A 23,876-nucleotide genomic window follows, 5' to 3' on the forward strand; every position below is an offset into this window, starting at 1 on the left:
AAATATTTTTTTAATATACAACGTGCAGAATGGTGACGTGCAGTAACTTCAGTGGAAGGAACTGCAAGGAACTGCTTAAAAAGGATTACAGCTTATGTGGGAAAAAAGCTTATTCTCTTAGTATTGCATTGACCATTTTTTAAACCGAGGGCAGTTTTATAGTCAATCCTGATTACCTAAACTCAAGATCTTGGCTCAAAAATAATCTGTAATCTATAATTGATTGGTAATAATTAAATGTCAACCTGCCAACATTTCACCTCGTCACCTGCTCCTTTTAATGTTTTGAGTGCTGTTCTTTAAGGAAATAAAGCATTTGCTGGGGTTTTCCCCAGTTGCATAACTCCTCACTCCTCATAACATTTCTTTTACTTTGCCAGCTAGACATATTTACTAATTAAAACAACACAATTTGCTCAGTCACAATATTCATATCGGTTTGACGTACGTATTTTTGTATTTATAGTTTATAAACTGATGCGACGCGATAAATGTGTCTAACGTTGTGTGTTACTAGGAACAAACCCTCATGTTATATATTTTCTCTTTTGGACACCATATTGATCAAAGCAACTGCATAAATAAAAGAAATTATGTATTTTATATGGAAAATTACAAACACATAATATATACTGAAATATCTTAAATAAACCGACTTACCGACTGGCATGTTTGTACTTGTTTTGTTAACACAGCTGCAGCTTAAGTGAACATACCTGGCAACTATCTGGGCAAACAACATTCTTTAGCATAAAAAGTAGCTGTCCTGACAAATTATGGTTATCTTAGTGTATTCATACCTTGACAGTTTTTTTTTTTAATCAGATGTTAACATTATGCTTACTGGTACAGTGCAGGGTTTGAAGATGAGCCAGGAGGCATTCAGGCCAAACAGGGAATTCATTTCCTTATGATGCATGCAAAATTAACCTGGTAAAGGGGCATATGCTTCATCTATTTAGCAGCAAAGAATGCAATGAAGATGTTCAAACTGCCAAGTAGTAAGTACACGTGCACCTGCCATAAAAATAAGGAATAATAATAATAACACTGAGAAAAAGTCATTAACTTTGCATATACAGTAACTCCATAGTACTTCTCTATTCTTACTCCTACTATGGGAGCAGCACTGGTGTAATTAAATGTATTTCCAGCAAGAGGTGCTCTAAGTCAAATGTATATATTAGCCCATTTATTCACAGTATAAGCATCATACAAAACAATTTAGAAACATACTGCAGTACCAATATCACGATAGTTTTCACAGCAATTTCCACACTTTTCAAGTATCTGTAGAGCAGTTAAACATCGAATATGCCACCACACCCACAAGCTTAGTAAGTCAGTAATCCAGGAAGTATTGTGCATGAGAAAAATACCACATGCGACGATGACTGTGGATGACTATTAGGTTGGTCATTAAGTTATCCACAAACACACACAAACACACACACACACACACACACACACACACACACACACACACACACACACACACACACACACACACACACACACACACCTCATTCCCCTTTCTTATCAAGGGGCCATTGCGCCTGTGCGCCCGGAGACTGGAAGAGACGGCTGGGAGATGCTGCCTTCAGTGTTTCGGGAAATTTGTACACCTATTTATCCAGAGGGAGCAGAAGTACAGAAATTCTGAACTTAAGTAGAAGTACAGGTACTTGTGTTAAAAAAATACTCAGGTTCCGAAATGAACTCAAAGTAAGAAAGTAAAGGTAGCTCCTTTAAGAAAATTCCTGCCATCTTTTTTATGCAAAGTTAACTGAACCTTCTGATACATTAATGTAATAATAAAATAATAGATTGAAAATACTAACTTTATCTTAGTCTGAATTTTAATTCCAATGAATGCACTCAGCTTGAACTGGGTAGTAGAACAGAAAAGGAAGAATGATTAAAAATATATCTCTATTTTACGTTGCCTACATTGTAAATGGTGACCTTTGCCTCTAAACATAATCACGTCTCACAATTATTTCTATTGAGTGCTCCAGTAGATTTTCTTAGTGTACAGGCTGTGAGCAGATGACCTGTGATACTACTGCTGCTGAGGTTCACAGTTCTTTGTGGATTTACACACCTACATTTAACAGATATTTAATGACTTGTCCTGGCTGATTTCCATCATCTTCATTCTCTTGTATTGTCAGTAAAATATCGTGGTTTTTTTTTGTTTTTTGTTTTTTAACCTATACCCACCTCTTTAACGGGATCATTTAAATTGTTAGTGGGTTGTATGTTGTGTTAACATTTTTCTGAAATTACTCGGCACTTTGCTGGTAAAAAAAAGTACGAGGTTCGCTTGAGCACCTGAACGCAGCACGGGAGCATCAGCGCTGTGTAGAAAAGGAAAAGAGGAGGAGGTGGAAGCAGATCGAGAAGAGGCATGAAGACTATCCCCGGGATCTAAGCTGACAGGATAGGCAGAGCATCTTGTCTGCCCTCGCTCCTTAGGGGCCGACTGGAAGCGGAGGGAGGCCAGAATGGAGGAGAAGAAGCAGTTCCTTTGTGGGGTGGTGGAAGGTAAGAGCGCTCGACTTCCAGATCGACCTGTCAGATCATGTGATTTTTTTTCCTCGGGGGGCTGCTTTTAAACAGACCACCATTTGACCTATATCCACAACCGAACATTTTTCTTTACCTACTCGAGACGTGTGTGAGGGGCGTGTGTTTAAGAAAACGGGCCTTGGTGGGATGAAAAGGGTTTTTAAAAAGATCTAGTGGTGATCAGTCAGGCTTGAAGTGGGGATGAAAAAGCAAGCAATGAAAAACGTTCAATACAGTCTTCATTGTGTTTCCTTAGGCTCCAACCTAAGGAAACACAATGAAAAAGAAAAAGAAGAAGAAGAAGAAGAAGAAGAAGAAGATGATGATGATGATGATGATATATATATATATATATATATATATATATATATATATATATATATATATATATATATATATATATATATATGTATAATGATGGTAGTGTTGACAGGACAATGAAAGAAATCACCAAAGAAGAGAAGAACTGGAATGACACAAGCTACGAGGATACTGCAAAAGGACATATTGGGAATGGTGACACACCTGTCCCATCATTATATTCCATAACCACCACACTCACACAGAGCCAGCAAATTATGACATGGTATGAAATGAGTAGAACCAGAGCCAGAAAGAAGAACAGCTGTGAAAGGTGAAGTTCACAGTGGTTCCAGTCACATTAAGAATAAGAGTGCAGTCCTCACAAACGGCAAAGTGACTGCCCAGAAGAAACTCCCAGTCTGTTGGTAGACAAGCAGACGTTCAACATTATAGGGTCATTGGTACATGACAACAAATATTTCAAAAACCTAGTTAGCAGCTTGCTTTGAAGATACTACTTGACTACATGCATTATCTGCACGGTAATGCTCCTCTAGTACATGTGCAGACAACGCAGATACTATTTCTAAATGATACCAAGTATCATTTCTACAGCATTGTGTGAAGAGGAAACGTTCGTGTTCAACATAGAAGCCAATGACAAACAATGTGTACTGACAGACATTTATGTGATTATTTTTAATCATCAGGGTGTAATTACTGAAAAGAAATGGACAACCTATAATAAAAAGTTGTCTCAAGTGTTTCTTTTTAATTATTCCCTGCAAAACGGCATTAATTTATTTTGTTTTTTCTGTGTCACTTTTCATGCAGTAGCTTTGATATCACGCTTCAACAGTTTATTTTGTCTTTTATAGTATCACCACTCACCAGTCACTTTATTAGCTACGTCTTGCTAGTACTGGGTTGAACTGAATTAATTGTTCATGGCATGGATTCAACAAAGTGCTGGAAACAATCCCCAGAGATTTTGGTCCATATTGACATGACAGAATCGTACGGTGGCTGTGGATTTGTTGGCAGATTGAGATCTGATGGCTGTGGAGGCTGTTTGAGTACAATGAACTCATTGTTGTTTCCAAGAAGCCAGTTAGAGATGATTTGAGCTTTTTGACATGGCGTGTTATCCTGCTGGAAGCAGTCATCAGCAGATGGGTACACTGTGGTCATAAAGGGATGGACATGGTCATCAACAACTCTCAGACAATCTGTGATATTTAAATGATGCTCAATTGGTAAGAGGTGGCCCAAAATGTGCCAGAAAAATATCCTCCACTCCATTACACCCCACAAGTAGCTTGAACTGTGGATCCATGTGCTCATGTTTTCTATACCAAATTCTGACTCTACCAGATGAATATAACAGACTCATCAGACCAGGAAACATTTTTCCAATTTTCTTTGGAATTTGGTGACCCTGTGGAAACTGTAGACTCAGTTTCCTGTTTCAGTTGTCAGGTGTAGCACCTGGTGTGGTCTTCTGCTGCTGTAGCATATCTGCTTGAATGTTTGCTGTGTGTTCAGAGATGCGCTTCTGCACACCTTGGCTGTAATGAGTGATTTGAGTTAACTCCAAAAATATACAGTTCACAGGAATATAAAACAGGGAGCTGAACTGCTTTCATGTTTTTGCTTAGGGGATTTTTTTAAATGGTCACTGATTAAAATTTAAAATTGTTGCAGATTCATTTTATGTGAGTTGATTCATTGTTTGTGTACTTTTTGGTCTGTCCACCGTCTCAGCTTTATAACTCTATGAATTTCTACCAAAGTGGTGCTGCACACACATTACTTATTCCTGTACATGCTCATCCCTGTGGTGGCATCCAGCAGAGGTAGTAATTGGGTTTGGCTTGGTGGGCAGCTTTACACAGGACACATATGCAGACATGCCATACCCATGCACACCAATATAAAACCAATTCCCCAAAGGTATTTAGCAGGAGAAAGCAGTCAAAATTGTAAGTGTATCTGATTTAATTTTTACTCTGACTCATTTACTGTACACAGACACTCGCACATACACACACATTGCAGACTTATTCAAAACACAAAGGAGGAAGAGGGACACTGGAGATGCTCCCATTTCTAAGAATAGAAGCTGTGATGGAGAGTGTAGTTGGAAATGAATTATGGCTGTGCCAAACGCAGCAGGCATGTGACCACATAAGCATGGGAAGAAACATTTTGTGTAGCTGTACTTTACAGAAATGCAGCTGCTAACAGTGTCCAGTAATTCTCTGATTTGTGAATAAACGCTGCATTAATTAGGAGTTAAATGCCATACATATATGTGTATCAAACAATATTGTTAACCAACAAGCACATTGTTTTAAATTGCAATTGCATGCGCTGAAAGGTTATAGTCAAAGACCTTTTCCTTTTGTGTATAAATGTGAGACTGCAGTGTAAATTTCATGTTTACTGTTGAATCATGTGATAGCAAGTGAGGAAGTCATTGACGATCTCATTTGAGTGTGCATTAACACAATCATCTTTTCATCCAAGTGATTCAGTTATCTGCGTGCACTCAGTTCTGTATTTTTCCTCATCAGGTTTTTATGGGAGGCCTTGGTCTATGGATCAGAGGAAAGTACTCTTCCAGTGGTAAGTCTCCCAACACTTCATCAAGATATTCGTGCTTTTTCTGCATCCCTGCTTTCCCTCTTTTGTATGCACAGTCTGTGAGCACAGGTGAGCATGCATATGTCTTCTAACCCTGGTCAGACGGGATGTTTCTGTGTCGCTGATCTTCTTTTCCCCAAAACAGTGTGGGCTCAGGAGCTGCTGACTTGATGCCTTTAGGCTGAAACCAGATCCAAACCTCTATTTCAGTGCCAAGCACAGCTTCAGAGAGAAATTACTGAGGCAGAATGATTCCATAGCAAAGGACAGCTTCATCCTCAGTGCTCAGCTATGGGTGACAGGAGGGGAAAGGAGAGGCAGACACTACATCTTGTTATAGTGAAAGGATTAAGAAAGAGGTTCAAAACATCTTCTTTTACCATCTTTGATGTTAAAACTTATTTTGCGAAGTTTTTACTCTGGTGCAATGCATTTCCAACGCTGCAGTGGGAAATTTATCAAAGGTCAAGTTATTAAAATGATAATATCATATAATTAAAGTGCCCCATTATTCAAGGGATACCTTTTATGCTCCTCTTTATTTCCTGTCATACACATCAGTGTATGTCTAGTAATCCACAGAAGCACAGAAGCCCCACCTACCTTTTATTCAAACCTTTTCTTTGAAAGAGGCAGCCAATCAGAAGAAGGTTTGCTGAGAGAGGGGACGGATATTATTACAAGATGAGCTAAATGGAAAATGGATGAGCTGATGGGTTGCACCAAGGCCCAGCATAAGTTAAATAAAGGTTAAATTTAGTCTAAGAATTAGAAATTCAAGCTTGAAATGAGCAGGTTAGCTCCCCTTTAAGTGTCTGCACATAAACTATTATCTGCTGAGCATGAAGCTCTGCAATGAAGAAGCTTTCAAGGACCATCACACTCTTCAGGTGGTTGGAGTGATACAGTGCAGTCCCAGCATGACAACAACTTAAAAACGGAAGACAAATGCTGTTTAAGCCAGATAAAATCAACGTTCTGGGTAATCAAATGTTCTTAAGAGTAAGGCTGCTATCAGAGGCAGGAATCTAATTTAAAGGCAACACTGTTGGGGTTCAAATCTTGACTAAACGAAGGCAAAAATAGCTCCTTATTGAGTGGGCCACAGCACTTTTCATTAACAGTTTGATCAGCTCACAAAGAGAGACAAGCTCTTTCAGCATGAATCACCTCCCAGTGATTTTCATGACAGCAGAGGCAGAATACTAATAGACTATTTTTCAGCACACATTCAAAGCGGCATTTTCTTGTCCATTCAGGAAGTAGCCATCAGGAACACAACAATAAAGCAACAACAGCGAGTTAAATACAAACGACTGCACTAATTAACAATGAGGCAATCCCTTTTTATGTATGTTCACATTTGCCCACCTCATAAGACTGATTAAATCTTGATGTTAAGTACAAGCGGAGCAGCATAAATCCCTGTTGGGAGCTGTGACACAGTTGTGTTGCTCAGCAGCCAATAGTCACCGCCGTCTGCATCCCCAGAGAGGGTAGGTCCCCCTGCTTCTCTTCTTTCCACTGCCATTGAATGATATATGCGCATGATATATTTCCAGTTTTTTTAAGGCTCGTTGTTTGTGCTTGTTATTGTGATTTAGAAGGTTTTGGATTGTGAAAAAGAAAGAAAAGACATGATCAGCAGTTTTGTAAGTTGCTCAAATCTATCTATAAACTTGCACTGCATTGGGAGGATGCAGAAAACTGGGTAACGAGGCAGTGGATGCTTTATAAAGAGAATTAATTTATTTTCCAAAACTTCTGCGTAGCTGCAGCTGAGTGTGTGGGCTCCAGGTTTATTTATAGACAAGCTTTTTTAGACTCCAGTGTGGGGTGCAGGCAAAAATCATACGCTGAATGTTGCGTAAGATTGGCCGTGGATGCGTGTACAGTATGTAATTGTGTGTGTGTGACTGTGTGTTTGAGGGAGGTAGGATGCAGCTTTGTGGAGGCGACTTACCATCTGTGCAGGAAGTGAAGCAGAGAGAGAGAGAGATCGAGAGCACAGCAAACCTACAAAATGACAAGAAAGACAAGAGCCGGTCCATGTACAGAGACAAAGCAGTGTTCATGTTTGTATATTTGTGCGTGTATGAATGATGTTGGTATTGTTTCCCTCTTAGTACTATGCTCTATTTATAATTCAGGAGGTCATTTCCTGTAACTGAGACAGCCTTGGAGACTCTCGATCGATATTGTGGATCTATTTTCTTGCAGCCAGATCCACTTTTTTTGTTTGTTTTTTTCCCCTCCTGTCTTCGCTCTTAGCGCCAATTCTGTCTCTATCACTCTGTCTCGCTCCATGGGTTGGATGTTGAATGATATGTACGCTTACACAGAGCAAGTCCAGCACGATATGTTGAAGTGAAGAAATAATGCAGAAATACACCAAAGCAGCTGATTTTGCAGAGTGTGATTTCCTAATGACGTCATCCATTCTTTTCTGCTGGCAGACACACCTGCCTACGGTAATCTGCACAATTTGTGAAGATAGCTACAAATTCCACATTGGTCTGTTCTTGCCTCATTGTTTTGTCATTGTCCCCCTGCTTCCTTTTCTTTTTTCTACACGATACCGTCACTTCTTTCTTTGTCCTCTAGCATGTCTTTGCTGGGGCCTTGATTCAGATTATTTCACTATTATTAGTTTGGGCCATTGATATATTCTGAACCATTTATCCGGTAACTTGTCATAAACTTTGCTAGGATGTTTTTGTTTGAGGTTGTCTTTTCTGTGCCCAGTGCAAACATTCAAGTCACAAATTACTAGATTGCTGCTACTTTTCTTGAATTGTTTAAATTGTATGCAATACCTAAAATCATGCACAGAAACCCAAGTCCTGCCTCACCCCTGAAACTTCTGCCTGAGCTCAACCTCTAGCTTCAAAATATATAAGATGAGTCAAGTGACTAACAGTTAAATATACAAAATATTTATGGTGGTTTAATCCATATTCAGCCATTTAGAAGTATGGATTCATGAACTGCACCAGAAAGCAGTGACTCTAATTCATACCTAAGTGTGAGCTACTCCCAAATACAAATGTGGTATATGGGAGAGTAACTGTAACTTAACTCTAAGGAGTATTATTATTAAAAAAACAACCAAAAATTCAACTACTGCAGCCCACCAGGCTGCATGATGCTGCACTGGTTAGAATTGGCAACTCACAGCAAGAAGGTTCCTGATATGAGTCCCAATTCTGGCCTTTTTGGAATTTACTCTACTTGTCACTCGAGCCATCTTTTAATTTGTTAAGCTTTTTTTCACTCCATGGCTTCCTGAAACTAAAAGCTATTCAACCAATTGAATAACTATGCAGGTTTCCTTTGAGTATTCCAGTTTCCTCCTGTAGTCCAGACACATGCATGTTAGATTAACTGATTATTCTACACTGACCATAAAGTGCTTTGAGTCTATATAAGTGTGTGGTTAAAAATGTGACTTGAGTGGGAAAACACTACATAAATGCAAGTACATTACATTACCATCCTGTGGTGAGTCACAGCAGCTGTGATTTTTCAGCAGCTTTTTTGTTTCCTGGCTCTGAACTTGGTAAAAGAGCTTTTGTCCATTTAGCACCCTTGGCCTGGAACAAACTGCAGAAGGAATGGAAAATGACTGAATTCATTTCATTAAGTGCTTTTAAATCTAAACTACGAATCCTTGAGGCCAAGTCCATAACATGTAACTGTTTCAATTAGATTGATTGTCATTTTAACTGACTTTTTTATTTTTATTTGAATTTTATTTTTTATTTTATTTGTATTCTTTCACTTATTATTGCATGTGTGTTGTTGCTGCCTGTGTTTGAGTAATTTCTGTAACTGTGAGACATCTGCTGCTGCCTATCTTGGCCAGGTCTCCCTTGAAAAAGAGGTTTTTAATCTCAATGGGATCTTCCTGGTTAAATAAAGGTTAATAAATAAAAACTCTGAGTGTGAGCATTGTGACAACATGTGACCCATCTGGTCATGTCTTTCTCCATCAGGATGCAGCACTGGGGGTTGAACACCTACCTGTACGGTCCGAAAGATGACCTGAAACATAGACTGTTGTGGAGAGAAGTCTATTCTCCTGAAGAGGAGGGTAAGGACCTCTAACCATAGCAAATTTTCACTCATGTGGGCATCCATGGTTTCCTGAAAGCTGTAAAACCAATTTAATCTATTTAAAGGGGAACCACAAGCGCACAATCAGACTATTGATTCATTGTACACTAGTATAGCAGAACGTCTCTGACACATTCTGAAATTTCCCTTTTGGCATTAAATGTATGTTTCATTGTGATCATAAAGCGTCTACAGTTTTTATGATGTCCATTATATTTTTTATTGCACCTTTTACTGCGAGAGTCAAGCTGATTTCCACAAAGATACATAAAAAGAGGGGAAGGGAAATGTCAGTACACATTATAACGCAGCTCAGGATTTAGTATGTAATCTTGTCATATAAAAAAAGTGAAAACAAAATATTCAGACATCTTTAATCAGTGTTTAAAAACATTTTTGGCCTGTTTTAAAATTCATGTTTAGTATTTTTCCACTTTTCTCATCCTCTCAGGTCAGCTGCGTACTCTCATTGTAGAGGCCCAGTCAAGAGGCCTCAGGTTTGTTTATGCGCTGTCTCCTGGTCAGGACATAGTCTTCTCTTCTTCCTGTGACTTGACTCTACTTAAACGCAAGCTAAGACAGGTAGGCTACACAAGGTCATCTACTACAGAAGTTTCATTGATTTCTGTACTCTTTAAACTCAACCTCATCACTCTGTCCAGGTATCAGACCTGGGTTGCCAGGCATTTGCCATTCTGTTCGATGACATTGATCACTCCATGTGTCAAGCCGACAGCGAGGCCTTCACTTCATTTGCCCACGCTCAGGTCACAGTAACTAATGAGATTTATCGGTTCCTGGGGGAACCGCCTGTCTTCCTGTTCTGCCCTACAGGTAGGCTTGTAGATTGAGGACTTGTTACAGGACTGAAAATTATACAAAAAAATGTAACATGAGCACTTTTTATATTTGCCTCTTCATTAAATATCACTGCTTTTCTCCCTCTCTGTGTAGAGTACTGTGGTTCTCTCTGTTCTCCCAGTGTATCCAAGTCTCCCTACCTGCAAACTGTGGGAGAGGACCTGCTGCCTAACATAACAGTAATATGGACAGGTAAGATGTATATTTGTTATATATTTTTTTATTGTGACCCTGTGAACTACAATTTTAGTGCTGATTTCATATTATTTTATATTTATAGTACTTGAAGCACTGTCTGTGTTCAGCCATGACAAGTTTTACTCAATCTGTGCCACTTGCATATTGCAGATATAATCTTCATTGCTCAGAACAGTGACTTTTGTTTCACTAGTGAGACCTGCAGCAGGTCTATAGGCCTTAGGTCATGTTGGCAATGGCACTTGTCCAATTTAAAAGAATAGAATTCGCTGGTTAGCTAACTTATATGGTGCTCTGACATTGTTTTATATGGACAGTATATGCATGTGGTGTACCTGTTTTTTTTCTGTGCGTTTCCTTAATTGCTTATCTGTTATTGGACTTGATTCTGCTGAAAACTGTCACAATTTACTACTACAAAATCCTTCTAAACAGGCGGTGCTGGAAATATGGGGCAGGAAGTCCGTACTGTAGTTCAAAAATGAAAATCAAAAGACCAAATAGGGCACAAAGAAACCAAACTCAGATGAAAGGCTCAAAACATAAGTGATTAGAAACACAAGGGAGTTGCAGCAAGAGCCTGATAGATTGACACTAGAGAGGGAAGGCCTGTAACCTGCAGGTGAAGTCATGCATTTAGGAAGGTGGGAGAAGAAAAACGGGAAAGAAAAAATGCAAAAACTCACATGAGAAACTAACCTTCAAAGTGAAGGAGGGAGTAAATCGAAAGAGAGACAGAATGAACTCAGACCTCACCAAAAAAGAGGGGCTGAAGCAGAAGGAACAGAAGGAACACAGAGAAAAACCTTCAAAAACACAAAAGCACCGAAAAGTTTAAGATTCATAATAGAATCTGTAGCTCATTACAAAGCCCATAACGTTAACTGGAACAGACACAAGTTTGTATTCCAATGGTTTAATGTGATTTGGAGCAGAGCCAGCAGCCCTTCTAGTTTGAATGAGAAACAACCAGTCCCTCCAGGAGGACCAGAACAGGGACATTGCTCTGCATGCCAAATATGCATCAAAGCTTTTAGAAATATTTTAGGTGCGTGTCATTAAAACGTACTGTAAGCACCTTGTAACTCCAGTATTTCACAGTAACATTGTTATCTGACTGTAGGTTTATTTATTTAGCTGTCCTAACGTAAACCTCTTAAGTGGAAAATGGTTAACAGATTTTTGAGCACTGGGCTTTCTCTTTCCACAGGCAGTAAGGTCATTTCCAGGAAACTCTCACTGGAATCCCTGGCTGAGGTGGAGTCAGTCCTCCAACGCCCCCCACTTATCTGGGACAATCTGCACGCAAATGACTATGACTCCAGACGCCTGTTTTTGGGGCCCTTTAAGGGTCGAGAGCCTCAGCTTAAGAACCATCTCAGGGGCCTGCTGCTTAACCCCAACTGTGAGTTTGAAGCCAACTACATCCCACTGCACACGCTGGGAAGCTGGCACAGAGCTGGGAAAGAGGATACGAAAGGTGAGGGATCCAACTGAGGGAAGGCAGATGGAGTGAGGGAGTATGATGAGACAGGAGATGTCCTGAGTTAATAAACTAATATTGTCTCTGCCAGACCACATCCATGTACAGTTAGTCCCATCGCTTCAGGAGAAATGTTTAATAAGCCCGTGTTGCTTGGCAACTAGCATCATTTTGACCACCAGACAGCCATTGTGTCTGATATTACCTACCAAATAAGCAAAGTTAAAGCTCCATCTGTTGTTCTAAAGTCACTTGTTAAGCTTTCAGCCTACACAGTTTCACCAGCCTCAATCTGCCTTTATTGTAAAAGCTGTTAAAACATTGTGACTTTAAGTCATTTCATTAGTCTTTCTCACACGGTGTATAATAAGTTATGTTCGAAGTGTAATGTAAGAATTCCTGTCACGCATCTGCAAAAGTGGGGCTCAGCATCACATGAATTTGATATGTTGTTCATATTCATTGCATCTCATTTACCATGACAGTAAAATGCATTAGAGCACAGGCACACAGTTTTTTTTTGTTTGTCGCGGGGGGAGGGGCAGGGAATTGGATGGATAATTGTCGAAACAGAGAAGCAGTGTAGCGTGTGATGTTCTGAAGACTGGGTGGGGGAGAGGTGATGATTGAGGAATAATTGCACGGTGTGATGGAGGAGGAAATGAGGAGAGAGCCCGGTCCCTCTGCGGAGGAAGAACTGAGCGGTAGGCTGGAGGACAAAAGAGGCTTTCAGAAGAGGAGATGAGAAAAATTTTAATTGTTACGGCAGGTTTTGTTGTGCAGACCTGTAATAATTTCCTCATAGCTAATAACCATTACAGAACGAGTATGCAAGGTGTGGCTGTTTTTGGTTGTCAATGCATTGCTGTGTGTCCCCCAGATGAGGAGTGTGAGTACTGTCCTGATAGAGCTCTGTCTGCTGCACTGAAAGACTGGATGGAAGAACTCAACCAACCTTTACAAGCTGGTAAAATCTATCTTATCTATCTATCTATCTATCTATCTATCTATCTATCTATCTATCTATCTATCTATCTATCTATCTATCTATCTATCTATCTATCTATCTATCTATCTATCTATCTATCTATCTATCTATCTATCTATCTATCTATCTATCTATCTATCTAAACACTGATGAATTATTGCAGTGTAGTGTTGTTACTCAAACACACAACCTGTGCGTGTTTTTTATTTTCATGATAATTGTAGGCCGGCAGAACACAAGGACAGACCAGCGTGCCTCTGTCCCAACATCTCACTGTAAAACTCCTGACAGATCTGACTGTCCTTCCACCTTCAGAGGAACCTCTACTGTGGCCAAACTCCCAGTCTTCCCCCTGAATTCCAGCTCCCCTCCGTCCTCACCCACTAAAGTCAGTGGGGAGAGGGAAGGACGAGAGTGGGAAAAAAGGAAGTCATACCAGTCTTGCCAACCGATCCAGCCACCTCCAGGAACTAAGCCTGGAGCACCTGCAGCTGGAGGTCGGGGACAGAAAGCCCAGGTTCGTGGGCTCTGCGGTGGGAAAGGTCTGCTAAGTGAGTCGCAGGTGCGGCTGCTGGTTGGTCTTCATTATCTCCCTCACGAGCACGGCCCATCAGCCCAGAAGCTACTGCAGGATCTGACCTGGCTGAAAACAAACTGCCAGCTGGTCAGTACTAACAGCAAGAAGGCAGCACCTCAAAAGGTCGGTGAGGATTATGAGGGGAGTTTTTGTTGAGGTACTTGGATTGGTTGTGTACGTTACACGTGAGAAAAAACAACATAATGTTTTTTTTTTTATTATGTCCTCAGGTTGATGAATGGCGTGGGCGGGCCTCCAGGTTTCTTTCTCTGTGTGAAGACATAGCGCAGCTCCACTGCAGTGTCGTGGGTGGGAACAACAGGGCTGTGCTCTATGACCTTTACCCTTATGTGTGGGACTTGAGGAACACAGCTCTGGTGGCAAAGGCATTTATATGCTGGCTTGGTAAGGACAGAAGCAATATACTGCTATACTATCAGTGTGACGCACTGGACTCTGCACTGGTTTGATCTTCCCTGCTGTACGAGAATGTGCCATGAGAATGAGGCCATTTAACTACATTGAACTCATATTATCACATTCAAGAAACACCAAAATGGTGCGTTGTCCTGCTGGAAGCAGCTGTCAGAAGACGTATCACTGTGGCCATAAATGGATGGACATGGTTAATAACAATACTCAGGCAGGCTGTGCCATTTAAATAGGAAAAACTTCCCCACACTCTTACACTAAGGCTACCAGATAATGCAGGATCCTTCCTTTCATTTTGTTTACACCAAATTCTGACTGTAACATTGGAATATTGTAGGAGAAATCAACTCATCAGACCAGGCAATAGTTTAACAATCTTTTATTTGTCCAAGTTTGAACTGTAGCTGTACTTTCCTGTTCTAAGCAGACAGGAGCGCTTCAAGGTATGGCACGTAAATCACTTAAAATCACTTAAACTTAAATTTGTGAGCTGATCAGATATTTGTGTTAATGAACTGAGACAAGCTTAGCTGAAGGAAGTGGACAGGGAGTTATCTATATATAGACAGATAAATAGATCGCTATCCGGTCTTTAAGTGATGACGTGACGAATCCTACTTCCGGGCCTAAAGTAGTCTGCGTTTAATATGGCTTTTGTGTTGTTAACACGTTTAATGTTTTGTATTTTCTTCTATTTAATCTCAAAAAGCTCCTAAAACAGTCAGTGATCACTGTTGACCTCCCTCGGCTTTTATTACCGCTAATCATTTATTTAAGCTCAGTTTTTAAAACCTTAGGATGTAACTACAGCCCAGCCCATGCAGCAGTATATGAATGACTAACCTCGTATTGTGGATGGATTATCTCAGTTGTTCTCCTGGCTGAAGTTTGGTCCTTTTACAGCATCCTGCCATCCGATTACATTTGTTCCTGACCACCGAGAACACTCACGTTAACTTTTATCGAGTGGAAAAAAAAGTTAGCTTGTTTATATTATGCTAACATAGCTGTGTCGCTAGCGGTCACGTAGCACATCATTATATACCAGCTAGCCAAACTTCAGTAACCCTACAAACGTCACTGCAGTTTAGTTTTCTGTTTTCATTTATGTTGGAAGTGATAACAGAGCTGTACGTTTTAATTTGTTTCCAAAACCCTGCAGTCAGGACATGCTATATTGTATTTAGATAGAAGCTAGCGAGCTAACTTCCTGCTAACTTCTAACTCCGTTAAATGTCATAAATTCCGTTTTCATGGATGCCTGGATGTTAAACTCAATTGTTACACCTGGTAGAGCTTAACGCTTATCATTTTATTAAAGATGAAAGACTTTAGACAGTTTTTCAACTCTCAGTAATGCCATAGTGATCGTTTGATATATGGACCTGCAGCGGAGTTTAGGCCCAGACATGGCTAGTGACGTCAGACTTAACGACCGGATAGATAGCTATAGATAGATATAGATGTAGAACGGCAGAATGTTCACTCCTGTTTCTTGCTTTAAGGTATTAAAGGAGGAAGTTATTTGTCGCTCACATTCAAACAAGTTTCCACTGAAATTCTGTGCTGTTACAGCTATCCCACAGCAATTGTGCCACATGTGAGGTACAGTTGTTACACAATGTATTTCACTTGAACTTGAGAAAGTACAGATGTGCCCACTTAACTGCTTGCAAAGCGCTTTGTCTGGATGTGATAATTAGGTTAAGTTAATTAAAGAATACTAGATAAATAAATATTACAGTGCTACCCTACAGTAGCAGAACAGAGCATAACAGCATAGTAGAAGTATACCACTTGGTCCTAGTATACTAGAAGCACGCTGCAGTATATAGTTTACCATGCTATTGAACTGATGTTATATTGAGAAACTGTGTAGTATTATAGTGCTATAGTGTAAGAGCTCAACATAATATTCTGCTGTAGAATACAATAATAGTATACTATAGTATTGTATAATATTGCATGTAACAGATTACTATTGTTTTGTGTATCCAATAATAATTTATCTACTGTCCGGTTGTATGATTACTATTTTAGTAGTATGCCCTATAGTCTCTGCTCTATTATTTATAGCATTATATAATGTAGCACATACTATATACTGTACTCTATTCAGTACTTATGTTAAGAGAGGACACTGGTGGAATCAGCGGTTTTGTAGATTATTGCCAGTCATTGTCTGTGGCTCATTTTTCTCTTATGCTCTAACGTGCCCATTTACTCACTCAGATGGACGAGTGTTGAGTGACAGCTCTGCCCTCGGCTCCTGGAGGAACTGCTTCCAATGTGAGTAAGCCTGATCTCTGATGGTCTTTAAACTTTTTGTATCTGCGCCTGAAATAAATTACTACAAAACTCAGTCATTACTTCTCAGCTCGAGCTCAGTGGAGCCCAGCTGATAGGGAGGACTGAATTTTTTATGACAAGTTTATTTCAGCGAGCGTCTCTTGTGGTGCTGTAATGCTGTAAAGCTCTACAGTTTTTTGCTCGACATAAAATTTTCAAGCTGCGCGATCATTCTCCATGTGCACTGGTAACTTTTCTGGTATTTCACTGGCCCTGAACATGTGATGTAGCCTGTCACATATGATTGTTTTTTTCTGTGTTAGGGTGTGGGAAGACCACGGGAGCGGACCAATTGGGAGTAGAGTCTGAGCCATGGGCGTTCAAAGGGGGTGTGTCAGGGGAGGTGCAGGTAGTGTGTTATATTTCAGATGCCATTCGTGATGTATCTCTTCTTAAATTCTTGACAATATTTTACTCTGCTCTATCAAGTCAAGCCCCCTAAAACTGCCTAATGTGTGTGCATGTTTTTTTCCCCATGTTGTGTGCAGATGCTTCTCCCAGTAGGGAGCAGCAGTGAACTTTTTACTCATCCTCCTCCTCTCTTCCCTACCACTCGCCTCTACAACATCAGGCCCTACCACAGCAAAGACAAGGTAGTCTCACCCACACACAGAAACTCTTGACATAGCACAACTGGCAAAGAGGTTAAACAAAAGGGGAATTGGAAAGTCATGTGTTAGCTTTTACAGTTGCATTAAACAATCAGGGAGCAAACCAGTAGATCATGTAGGTGGAACTTTCAGGTGGAAATTTAAATTGTTAAAAGTCGTAGATTTTTAGTTCAACATTTAAACATTGGTGTGGGAAGACACATGGTTTAATGGTTGTGTACTTAGGTGGAGCTGTATCGAATGGTCCGCCAACTTCACCTGAGGACACAGGGTGGGCCAGAGTCTAGTGCTGCTCATCCAGATGTCATAGGAGACAGGTGTGTCTGCGTGTGAGAGAGAAAAGAAACTCAATCAGGAAATGTGCAACGATTTGTCAAATACTGTATCAAATCAATAACACTTGATTTCACTCTCTTAGATGTCTTGGACCATGCCTAGCTTTGTGCCCCGAGTACAGCTTCATCTTGGAGGATGAGCTGGGCGTTTGCGGCTGTGTGTTAGGCATCTTGGATGTTCGCTCCTTTGCCAAGCGGTGCCAGGCCAGCTGGATACCCGCCATGAGGGACAAATACCCACCAAAAATGAACGGCACACATCCAAACACCCAGGTGAATACGTGGGTTTTACCCTCTCACAAGAAGTCAGTTAAACCTCTCTTTTTGGTTGACACCCTATGCTGAAACATAAATGCTCACAGAGTACACAAAGCTATAAACATACCCGACAGACCAGTTTTACATTACGCACATTAACTTAAGACTTATGAGTACCTGCTGTCACACCATCTGGATTCCTCTGTGCAGGGCAATAAGTCGCTGGGAGTTAGGTGGAACACATAGGTAGACAAAGACAATAACACACACACACACACACACACACACACACACACACACACACACACACACACACACACCCACACACACACACACACACACACACACACACACACACACACACACAGACCGGATTTAATGATTTAATTTAGTATGTGTCTAAGGGCCACCTGCAGTATTCCTTCTGTCTTTAGTGGGCCTGTTTTCTGTATCAGCGGGTTAGTGTGTAAACTTGCGAACGGTGCATTCAGATTTACCAGCTGTCATGTGAATGTGACTAATTGTTAATAAAAAGAGAAATGCAGAAATATGGCAAATATGGGGAAGGTAAGGATTTAAGTGCTTTAAAATACAGAATGGTTATTGAGAACTCAAGTACAGTAACGCACACGGCTGATGTTGTTTTTGCCCATCATCACTATTCAGTGATCTCTGGCAAAGAGCCAAGCATAAATGGTGGTGAGCAGCAGACAGAGTCAAACTCTGACATGTGTGGAGGATTCATTTAGCCGCTCTGTGCATCACAGAGCAAACTGACAGCTATGCTGTGGATCATTCACACGTCAGCAGGCAGCCACAGGTGCAGACAAATTTAAAGTTTACCAGCTGAAAGCTTTCGTCACATGCAAACTGGCTAGGGAACAAGAATGTTCGATCTAGGAATCCATCGGTTAGTCCGCTCAGTTGGGAGGGCTGGCACCTTAAGAGGCTTCCAGTGTAGCCAGTAGATATCCACGCCAGCGCCTCCAGTTCCATCTACTGGTCAGTGTTTACAAATGCAGCAAAATGAAAACAAAGAAAAAACGATTGTCAAAATCTTGGATTGAGCTTGCATTTTTCTCTCCACAGGGACTGTTTACTAACATTCAGCCATAGTATGCTCAAATTTGATTGGTCAGGAATACAAGTGGGTTACAAATGGGTTAAAGAATCTACCAAAAATGGCCTCCCTCATCGACCGATGCTACATATTCATAAGCATTTATCTGTTTATAGAGAACATTTAATTATTTTCCCCCTGTTTTGTGTCACATAGTTACATATTACTGGTATGTTATACAAATAGCTGCTTATTACATTACCTCACTTGAAATCTAGTTGCTGTTAGCTAACTCAGTTCCAAGAAAAATGCTCATCAGCTTCTGAGACAGGAAGTACATTAGACTCATCCCAGAAGTCTTTGCATATAAATATAAAAGCTGCTGATTAAGGAGTGTCTGCTGGGGCCACCAGGCAGTACTTGTACACTTAAAATGTAGCGTCAGCAAATCCTAATTTGTAATGATAATTAGTGTTTTACTGTGTGTTTGTATTCATTTTAAGGTTTTAAGGTTGCTGGGTAACTGGAAACGAGTCTGGTACCAAACGTGCCTAATTGGTAACATCTAGTGGCAGCTGGAGGAAGAACAATCTTCTGCAACATGTGAAAGTGCATCTGTGCCTCTGCTCTCCTTTGTGCAGGACCTGATTCAGCTGATGGAGGAGGATCAGGGCGAGTACCCAGACTCGCTGCTCTACCACTTTCCCTCGCAGTTGCGACTGGACGCCCTGCCTGAGCTGGTGGACATCAGCATCAGCCGCACCCTGCTCACCGCCCTCCTCACTGCGCTAAAGGCCAATGGTAAGCTCCACGTGTGTGTTTGCGAGTGTGTCTTTTGTTAAATAAAATTCTGCTGCATATATTAGCATGAATCCGTATGCGCTTATACCCTCAAGGATAAGTAAAAGGATTAGAGGATGAGAAAAGAGCAGAAAAGACATGTGGAGGGTGGAAGAATACTCCAATAATGCAAGAAGGGTTTAAGGGAAAAGCTACCTGTAGTTGTTTTCACACCATTAAATATGAGTTATTAGTTGTAATTGCTGATTATGTTGCTTCTTTAGACTGTGTAAAGGGATTTTGTTATGTAAGTCTGTTATTTATATGTTGCTTGTATATTTGTATGATTTATTCTTGGAGAAAAACTGATCTGTCAATGACTGCCTCTTTGCTTTGCCATTTTTGCACGGTGTGTGTGTGTCTAGGTTCTCAGGGTGTGTTCTGTGAGGTGCAGCCAACAGACCGTCAGAGGCTGGAGTTCTTGACTAAACTGGGCTTCCTGGAGATCCTCAGGGGAGAAGCCAGAAGCAGGGAGGGGGTGGTGCTGGGACGGCTGCTGTGAACATAGAACACACAAAACACTCACATGATCTCACACACACAGGCACACAAACACACACACACCACGACAAACAACAAAGACATTTGCACTGATGTGGTAGATACACAGGCACTTATGCACAGAGAGGTGTTAGAAATGCAGTGTGCACGGCACAGACATAAACAACTGTGCTTTGCCAAGAAGTGAGGTCCATATTTTTCTCCATCAAGAGAAGAAACCTTATTTTGAGTGACAATTCTGGATTCCTTTGAGTCTGTGTGGCAGTAATGGGGATCAACCCAGAGCTTTTGGAGGGATTTACAAAATATAAAATAAGCTTAGAGTTTAAACCTTCAGCAGGGCTGTGCTAATCTCTCTCAGATTCCGTCCACGACTGAGGATTAGAAGATTTCTCAAAGAAAGTGAGCAACAGAAGAGTTTGAGATTGTAGCGGAGTGCTCGATCCAAGCAGCTCTGTGGGCCGTAGGTCTTTTCATCATACATGTATGCACATTTTTTTTAAAGCTGGAATAATCAGTGTTATTGAGTTTTTTAGTACTTTTTCTTATTTGCTTATTTTTGCGGAGTTTTAAGCTGACAACACTACTAGTTTGATTTATTTGCACCGCTTTCATCAGGTTAATTTTCTGAAATTGCAGCCATGCATTGTTGACAAAAAAAGAAACCTCTTTGTACTCTACCTGCTCTCTGTCCAAAGACTAACGCGTCCAATTATTTCTTAAATATAGCCATAGTAATGTTTTGGGAGTCTTGGGCTTAGGAGTGCTGATTTCATTGCCAGACTCTTCTACACATGTAATTAGCTACAGAGGATCCTATTTAAGCTTCTATAGCTTGCCCAGAGTTGCTGTGCATACAAAACACTTTGCACACTACCTCCACCCTAGCTCCTCCTTTCAGCTTGTGTCTGGCATAATTAGTACCATATCTGTGGTCTTGGTGATGCTTTTCCTGCCTTAAATTTTCCATGTGTACACCCGAAAAAGGCAAGAAAGTCCCAGAAACAAGCCATGCTGCCCAACAGAAGTTACTGCAGATGGAAATAACTGTGTTCTTTTGTACAAAGTGGTTTTGTACAAAGTGGTCCCGACTGAGTGCTGATTTCATTGCCAGACTCTTCTACACATGTAATTAGCTACAGAGGATCCTATTTAAGCTTCTATAGCTTGCCCAGAGTTGCTGTGCATACAAAACACTTTGCACACTACCTCCACCCTAGCTCCTCCTTTCAGCTTGTGTCTGGCATAATTAGTACCATATCTGTGGTCTTGGTGATGCTTTTCCTGCCTTAAATTTTCCATGTGTACACCCGAAAAAGGCAAGAAAGTCCCAGAAACAAGCCATGCTGCCCAACAGAAGTTACTGCAGATGGAAATAACTGTGTTCTTTTGTACAAAGTGGTCCCGACTGAGGTGATATTTAATGTAATGACCGAGCTTGGTGCTGGTAGGCAGATGTTGTCAGCTTTGGACTGAGGTAGACGTGCCTGTCTCCCTGCTTCCAGCGTGCTAAACTAGCCGTAGCTTCATATTAACCACTCACGGAGCGTGTTGTCAATCTTCAAACTACTTCTAAGTCAAGATGAAATAATCCTTTACAAAACCTGCCCAGGGAAAAGCTTCTGTGGCTAACCTAGCGTCCTCCTCTCTTCGCTTTGTTTATAAATGGTCGTTTTCTTTTTCCTGTTTAAATTTAGGATGTTTTCCAGTGCCTGTCCTGCTGGTTTAAAAAGTATGCTAACATCAAATCAGAACTAGGCTGGCATCACTGTTTACACTCGCTTAGATTAGATGAATGTTTACGTGCATGAAGAACAAAAAACTGTGTGGCTGTTCAGAGAATAGGGACACAAACAAATACCATTGTACTGGCATGCTTGAACATACATGATTTTTTGTGGACAGCCATTGTAGCTGTTATGACGTAGGAACAAAACAAGAAAATGCAAACGCATGCGTGCTAAAATTCATGAGAAACACAGTAACACACACTCAGACACATACACAATCTAAAGTTTACACATATTTGAGTTAGATATAACTGATACCGCTCCCTCATTTGACAAAATTTATACAGCTGTCAGATCTTACAGACATTGTCAGTGTGTAAAAACTGCTACACACTGGCCTAGGTGGTGGTACACGTGTGTATTTTGTATGAGATGTATGCATGTGTGAGTGAGTGCCAAAAAAATACAAACCAAGACAACTTTGTGGTTCTGCCTCTATTCTAAACAGCAGTGAACACAGGTCTGTCTCATCATTACATAGATGTTGTTTCTACAACTTTCTATGACTATTAGTAAAATACAATTATTGCTTTTCCAGGACTGTTACTGCAACTGGCCAATCATGTTGTTGTGATGTCATAGCTTAAAGATTTATGAAAAGGCAGTTAGGAAGTCAGACAAAAGCGCAGAGAGCCAGAAAAAGGAGAAAGATAAAGGGCACGTTATGGTGCTTCACTGTGTTAACCACAGGACTTTCACCCAGGACTCTGGGGTTTATGTTGCACATGAAACCAAAAGCCATTGATAAATCATCATCGTTTGACTAAGCGGCCCACCCTCTTCATTTTTTAAAGTTAAGTTAGAATTATGCAATTAAACAGTTTGAGAAAATGTTGGAGTTATCAAAACATTAACCAGATGTTGGAAAGCCTTTCAAGAAGCCCTGAAGGTGTCACTTCATGACACCACAAGATTGTGATTGGTCAGCAGTGGTGGGCCTGAAGCATCGTCATGTATAATGTTCCAAGTACAGTTGGTGATTTCCAGCTTTGCGATTAACACACACACACACACACACACTTGCGCCCGTGTGCACATACAAACACAAACACACACACTCATTCTAAACAAGCACAATGACACTCACAATCAAATCTTCAACTTAAAGTATGTAGAACTATGAATGTTCTTTTTTTGTAATGCAGCTTAAGAAGACGCAACTACTGTTTGTGCAGGTATTTATATTTCTACTTTTTTTTAACTATTATGCTCGATCAATCACAGACTGAAAGGCACTTTTGTAAGTTTCTTCTTCTTACCAGCTTCATCAGCATTGTCTGTTAAGTACTTCATGTAGTCCCAGATCTGATAATTGTGTAGAAGAGTAAAAAAAAGGCAGCAAAATATGCATGATGTAGAGGAAATCTTTAGAGAAGATGTCACATTGTTTGTTGCAGAACGCTGTTGTTTCACCTTTATGGAAATTCAGTGTTATTATTATTTTTTTCTAATTTAAAAGTGCGTGTGTGAATGTAGGCGTGCGTGTTTAGGGTGATGATGGGAAATATATGTACGTGAACAATCTACACAGGCAACATGGAGCACTGTGACAAAAAGAAAGCGTAGTGAACTACAATGTTTTTGATTTGGGAGAATTTTTTAACAAGTGTCATAAGAATAATAGTAATAATAATAATGATAAAAGTAATAATAATAAAAGCAGTTGCCTTTAAATTCCAGGCCTACGCAGCTGACCACAGTTAAATTCAGCGTCTCATTATCCAGTTTCCTGCCTGCATTGAGCAACATGTATGGTCTGTGTTTACAGTGAGTTCCAGTGGAGTGCTGTTGTATGTCTATGCAGGGTAATGAACGAGTTGGAAAAAAAAAAACCTACCAAAAAAAACAAAAAACAAACTAGAATTCAGTCTGTGTTTTTATTGACAATAACAGTAAGACTGTCATTTAAAAAACCCCCCCCAAAAAACATGATTTTATTGACTTGTTGATTTTCATG

General features: G+C 40.4%; 1 protein-coding gene across 1 annotated transcript; it reads left to right on the forward strand.

Moving 5' to 3' along the window:
• The first annotated feature begins 2,378 nt into the window (after window positions 1-2,378).
• Window positions 2,379-23,839, forward strand: LOC308410525 (protein O-GlcNAcase). Its single transcript, XM_080903910.1, has 17 exons — window positions 2,379-2,547; window positions 5,451-5,502; window positions 9,516-9,613; window positions 10,088-10,218; window positions 10,299-10,470; window positions 10,591-10,689; window positions 11,906-12,175; window positions 13,059-13,145; window positions 13,391-13,866; window positions 13,974-14,148; window positions 16,408-16,464; window positions 16,788-16,873; window positions 17,013-17,117; window positions 17,361-17,452; window positions 17,554-17,743; window positions 19,430-19,589; window positions 19,994-23,839. Exons 1-17 carry the CDS (start codon window positions 2,508-2,510, stop codon window positions 20,128-20,130), a joined length of 2,427 nt encoding a protein of 808 aa, XP_080760036.1. The 5' UTR covers window positions 2,379-2,507; the 3' UTR covers window positions 20,131-23,839.
• The last annotated feature ends 37 nt before the right edge of the window (window positions 23,840-23,876 follow it).

This window comes from Rhamphochromis sp. 'chilingali' (assembly GCF_963969265.1).
Source record: "Rhamphochromis sp. 'chilingali' genome assembly, chromosome: 1".
NCBI classification, from domain to species: Eukaryota; Metazoa; Chordata; class Actinopteri; order Cichliformes; family Cichlidae; genus Rhamphochromis; species Rhamphochromis sp. 'chilingali'.

Excerpts from the sequence above, each read along its gene's own strand:
- LOC308410525 (XM_080903910.1), top strand. The coding sequence starts at position 2,508 with ATGGAGGAGAAGAAGCAGTTCCTTTGTGGGGTGGTGGAAG. Across the intron at positions 13,867-13,973 it reads AGAAGGCAGCACCTCAAAAG|GTTGATGAATGGCGTGGGCG; the intron begins GTCGGTGAGGAT and ends TTATGTCCTCAG. Across the intron at positions 17,118-17,360 it reads CCTACCACAGCAAAGACAAG|GTGGAGCTGTATCGAATGGT; the intron begins GTAGTCTCACCC and ends TTGTGTACTTAG.